At 44.9% G+C, this 6,000-nt stretch overlaps 1 protein-coding gene across 2 annotated transcripts in view; it reads right to left on the bottom strand.

Moving 5' to 3' along the window:
- Positions 1 to 234: 234 nt before the first annotated feature.
- Tsg101 (tumor susceptibility 101) overlaps positions 235 to 6,000 on the bottom strand; it is a 32,161-nt gene continuing 26,395 nt past the window's right edge. For both annotated transcript variants that reach the window (XM_021655198.2, XM_060378692.1), the window contains 3 exons: positions 2,804 to 3,006; positions 1,534 to 1,773; positions 235 to 569 (listed from right to left, as the gene is read on the bottom strand). In XM_021655198.2, the coding sequence (XP_021510873.1) occupies positions 480 to 569; positions 1,534 to 1,773; positions 2,804 to 3,006 (533 nt within the window). In that variant the 3' untranslated portion in view covers positions 235 to 479. The remainder of the gene's footprint in view (positions 570 to 1,533; positions 1,774 to 2,803; positions 3,007 to 6,000) is intronic.

Genomic DNA, 6,000 nt, shown 5'->3' with positions numbered 1-6,000 from the left:
TAGTTAACACGAGAGTTCTTGATTTAAAAGTCACAGTTCAGTTGGTTCTAGAAATAGATGCATCTTCCAGCACACCTATTTCTCTGTGTTGTACCCTACACTAAATAGAACTGTCTTTATCCTATAGAAAACTGAACTGGAACTTAAGCTAGACATTGTGTCCTGTTTGCTAATGAGAATCCAGGCTTCTGACTAGGTTTCTGCATCTTTTCTCAAGTCCAAGAAAGAGAAAAATTATGCAACAAATTTTATTTAGCCCAGTCAGTCCCAACAGAGCAAAGGAAGCTTACAGAGGGTAGAAAGTGCATTAATAAAAGCCAGTCTTTACCCAAAGGAAACAGAAAATATATTATTGATTCAAAATATTTAACACTTGGATGATAAACTGCAATAACTTATTCTGGGTTCTACTGATGAGAAAAAGGAAAAGAAGAAAAGAACGCTTTATGAAGAGGTCAGTCTCCAGCTGATACCAGAAGTCAGTAGAGGTCACTAAGCCCCGCGGTCTTTCTTGCCTTTTGCATTAGTGCCCTTAGCTGGAACTGTTTACGGGACAGCAGGCGGACGTGCTAGGAAGGAAGAGAATGTTAATAGTTTAGAATGACTTTGATCCTGGCATGAGGTCAGAGAGCATCTAGCAATCCTAAATACATACAGCAACCTCTGGAACCATTATCTCATTATACATGGCTTTAAAAACTCTTACTATGACACAGGGTCTGGTTCAGGGTGTTTCGTTCTGCTTTGTAACTACTAGTTAAGTGCAATATCCTGAGACGTTTCCCCAGTCCTGAGCTACATCTTGAGACACCAAGATGCCAGGTGAACACACTACAAGCTTAACACAGTTACTCAACTGTCCCTTTACCAAGAGAAAAGGAAGAAACAAGCTACAGAGAAATGGAGCTAACTCTGGTCCTAGTCAATTTCTCAAAAACAGCTTCCTTCTCTTGCCTCTCAATTCTTCTCTTATGCAACGCCACCCGGCCAGAAGACAGTGGCAGAGAGCCCTCTCTGTGATCTCTAGTTAATGCCCAGTCATTCACATTGTTTGCATTAGACCCAAGGCACATGGTTCAGCCACTCACCCAAGTGCCCTACCCAGCTTGCATGAACACTGAGGTGTCACCAGAAGCCAGCCCAAATACACAGAGTGGCTGGCTACTATTCCTAAGCCGATATTCTCCATGACCCAACAAACAATAATAAGCAAAGCTTACTAGATCTTCAGGTCTGTATAGTGTTATCGAGCCAGAGATAACTGCACTAAAAAGGGTAGCTAGCCCACTTCCTTCTGGGACTATCTGATCTGGGAACTGACCTAGAATTATCCAACCCTAAGACTATTAATGGATTAAAAACAAAACAAAACGGGGGTGGGCAATAATCTCAAATGTAGGTGGTGTGACGCAGAGAAGGAATGGCTATCTGAGGCGCCTTCTGACCCAGGGAAGCAGAAGGAGGAAGTCTGAAGTGGTGCTATCAATGAACCTGCAGACCCCAATGCCCTGCAAGTCGAGGAAGGATGCCTACCTTCAGGAACACATCCAGGTCTATTACTCCCCGCCTCAAGGCTTCTCCCAGGTAAAAGATAGTGTCTTCAATAGCATTTTCCTCTGCATACAGATTTAGAATCTGTTTATAGAGTGGGGCTGTGGGAATGATAACTTCATCAATATCATTATTTTCAGACTGATTTTCCATTTTCTCCAGAGCAGAACTTAGTTCTTCATCCTTCTTTTTCAAAAGTTCTATGTTTTTATCAACTTCAGCCTGAAAACAAAACAGTCCATGCATAACTTTATACTGTTTTGCACACGATCGCCTGCTGTGACACATCTACAATGCAGCCTCAGGGTATTTTAAGCAGCTGACTGACTGACCTTTCCAATAACTTACTGGGTGAATGCGAGAAGGAATGGTGGAAACTCCCTAAAATGGGCACGATCATGAGAGTGACACATGGTGCTATCAACTGCACTGTCAGACACGTACTTTCAGAAAGAAAGTCCCTCTGCACAGACAACCACAAAACAAGAACTTCCACATGTAAATGATTCGATCGCCGAGCAACAGCACTTTGTCCAGTGTCAAGATACTGCGGTGGTAGAGGTAGGCTCCCCATCACACTGGAACCACATCCATGAAATGAAATGGAAAGCCTCAAGAGGGGGCACAGGCTACATTGATATGACTCCCTCAAGGGCCCCAAATGTCTTTGGACGATGAAACCTAAGAAGCTCCTGAGACACATTTGTGTGTGTGTACAGAAATGGATGTCAGATTCCCTGGAGCTGGAGTCAACAGGCAGCTGTGAGCAGCCTGATTGTGGGTGCTGGGAGAGCAGTATGTGCTCTTAACCACGGAATCATCTCTCCAGCCCTGCCCCCAAGATACTTCTAATAGTGACTGAAACAACATTTAGAAGCACGATTCTCTTAAGTACGTACTTGGAGGCCTACAGAGCTCTACCATTCATTCACACTCCCTAGTAACCGGTAGCAGTTTCCCCAGAAAGAAGTGCGGTGCTCCAGACAGCACCCACTTCCCAGGAGGACACCAGCGGCTGCACTCCAGACCTGGGGCGCACAGCCCTTCCACTCCCCATTCTCCTCTCATTGCCCACCTCTGGCCTCGGCCCCCGAGAACTGAGATGACAGGTACCACCGACCCTGCTCACACAGCTGTGCTCACGTGTGTGCCTTCTGCTCACTGAACTTTCCCTGTACACAGGCAGGGCGTGCGCAACCTTTGCCTTGGCTGTAGTTCAACCTCAAAGTGTAAACGCCTACGCACTGCTTACCACTTCTTGATCTAAGCGAGTGACCATCTCTTCCAGTTTCTGGTGACCCTTTTTCAGATCTTCCTCTGTTCGTTTCAAGGCATTGAGCTCTGCCTGGGCACCATCCATTTCCTCCTTCATCCTCCATCTCAGTTTGTCACTGACTGCTGAGATGAGAGATGCCCGGATAGTGTCCTCGCTGATTGTGCCGTCTCTGCTGGGACCTGAAGGAGATAAGGCAGAAACTCTGGACGCCAAGGCACAGGCACGTGTTCAGATTCAGAGCCCTTGGACTGTGCCACAGCCAACTGCAATCTGTGTCCTTTTGCTATAAGCAGCTGTAAAAGGTGGATAGCAGCTTTCAGAAAGTCGTGTAACAGAATGTTAGAACTGAACGTGGCCTCAGAACTGTTACACTCAAGACACCTGAGCACTTGCCCTCAAGTCTGACAACCCTCGCTTAATTTCTGGAACCCAAGTAAAAGCTGGAGGCTGTAACCCTCATCTGTAATTCCAGCACTCCTATCTCGACACAGGAGGCAGAGACAGAACTGGACAGAAGCCCAGAGAACCAGCTGCAGAACCAACCCGGAGAGATCCTGCTTCAACAAGGGAAAGGTGGAGACCAGTGCGAGCACACACACAATTTACCACTCAATATGGACAGGAGACTTTTCTTCACCTGCTAAATTATATCAAAGAGCTATATGTCACAAGCCTCATTCACAGACTCATTCTCACTTAAATAAACTGTTCAGGGGTTGGAGAACAGCTCCGTGATCAAGAACTCGCACAATCAGGCAGCTCATAAAAGCCTGTAACCTCAGGTACACGGGCTCTGACACCCTGTTCTGGTCACGGTGGGAACCAGCATATATGTAGGGCGAGTGCACACATGAGTGCACACACATACACACAAATAAATAAATAAAATACTAATGATATTAAGAGGCTTAACTATTCAGGCATCCGAACAGGATAAAGGCCAAATCAAAATCTCCACTATCCTAATTTATAAAGTAAGTTGTTCTTTTTTTTTTTTTTAAAGAAAGAAGGAAGTCAGGCGTGGTGGTGCACCTCTGAGATCCCAGCAATCTGGGAGGCAGAGGCAGGCAGAGCTCTGAACTTGAGGCCAGCCTGGTCTACAAAGCTAGTTCAGGACCACTAAGGCTACACAGAGAAACCCTGTCCACAAAAACCAAAAAAAGAAAGGGGGGGGGGAAGAGGTGGAGAGGGGCTCACTGGTTATGGCACTTATGGCTCTTCCACAGGCTCCAAGTTCAGTTCCCAGCACACACACGGCAGCTCACGACAGCTACACCTCCAGTTTCAGGAGCTCTGCCCTGAGCTCCTGTATGCCTTGGCACACACAAACTCACAGAAAAGTAAGCACGCTTCACGTAAAAGGAGATACTTCCTACAAGATTTAGTGCCTACCCAAAAGATGAGAAGACCAGCAAAGATGTGATCTTATTATGTGCCCATTTTGACAAAGAGACATTAGGAATGGAGTTTATATTTGCCTTTAAAAGACCCCAGTCCATAATAACCCATGTGAAATTTTATTATGCTAATTTGATGCAAAATGCCCTCATCCCAGCGGTCATGTACCCAGACGATAATAACAACAATGTGCTCAATTCCATTTATCTATGTTGTTATCTGTAATAACAAGACGTAAGAGTCTTTTTATGTAGGCTTTTCATACACAAGCACACCAACAAATCTGATTAGTTACCTTACCTGGTCTAATGGATCATGTCAACTGATGTTAAATTTGAAATTCCTATGTTAAAGAAAACACATTTAATTTTGGAATTTATATTGTTCTTAGAATCTAGGCTTTGGCAGTCTCCATAAACTCCATATAAAAATGCAAAAGACCACAAGCAGCCAAAACATCCTCAGCAGAAAGAACATTAAGTCACACTACAGAGCCATGGAAATAAAACTGGCACAATACTGGCATAAAATAGGCATGTAGAGCAATGGAACAAGGCAGAGGAACCAGAAATAACTCCAAGCATACCATCTGATGCCAGAAACACATGAAAACCCACAGCCCCATGTAGAGCAACAAAATTAGGTACCTGTCTCTCCTCTGAAAAAAAATCCACTAAACAGGATCAAAGACGTTAAGATTCTAAACTCTGAAATTTCCAACAGCGAATTGAGGAAACACTTAAAAGATCCAGGAATATGCAGTGACTTTTTAAATCTGACTTTAACAGCTCAGGAAACACCAAGTGACAAATGGGGCCACATCAAATTAAAAAGGTCCCGCACAGGAGAGTAGACAGCCCACAGAACAAAAGAAAGTCTCTGCAACTCTAGGTACCTGGCATCTATAAAGACCTTGGGAAAGTAAATTCCGAGGGAGCGGTGGGTATCACTATGATGGTTAATCTTTCTTAAGAATTACTTTCTCTGTGTGTGTATGAGTGCGTGCGCGTGTGTGAAGGGTTCAGGTGGGCAGCCTCTGGGGAAAGAGCTAGAACTGCAGGTGGTCTGTGACATGGGTGGTGGGGTCGAACTCAGGTCTCTCAAGAGTAGCAAGTGCTCTTGACCGCTGAGCCATTGCTCCTGTGCCTGATGTCAGTCTTGTTAATTGGAGAGGTTTAGAACTGTCATGGACAGAGCTCTGGAGACACATACTTGATGACTTTTCTACAGTAGGCTGACCGAGGTGGGAAGACCTAACTGTGAGCGACAGCACTCCATGGGCTAGAGTTCCAGGCTGAAGAGAGCAGGAAAGAGCGCCCAACTGCTTGGCTGCAGATGCGATGTGATCAGGCGTCCCCACATTCTTGCTACCCTGACTTCCTCGGCAAGATGAACTCTACTCGCAAATTACAGGTAAATCTATCTTAAGCTTATTCTGTCAGGTACTTTGTCCCAGTTACTAGTGCTTGCCTAGCATGTACAAACTCTGGGTGGGGCTGATCCCCATTTTCTTAAAACTAGGTATGGTGGACACCTACAACCACAGCACACAAGTTTGGTTCCCAACACCCATGTCAAGTCCAGCTCCAGGAGTTCTGAGGCCAACTTCTGGCCTCCAAGGTACTTGCATGTACATGCACATACACAACCAAGTAATACATAAAAAGTAAATTGAAGTTTTACAAAGAATAATCAGGTGATGGAATAAGCCGAGGTGAAAGAAAATGTGGGATATAAGTTACTATATAATATTAAAAAAGATGAGTGTGGTGGTG

This window comes from Meriones unguiculatus, chromosome 1 (assembly GCF_030254825.1).
Source record: "Meriones unguiculatus strain TT.TT164.6M chromosome 1, Bangor_MerUng_6.1, whole genome shotgun sequence".
NCBI lineage: Eukaryota > Metazoa > Chordata > Mammalia > Rodentia > Muridae > Meriones > Meriones unguiculatus.
This window is presented reverse-complemented; position numbering and strand designations above follow the sequence as displayed.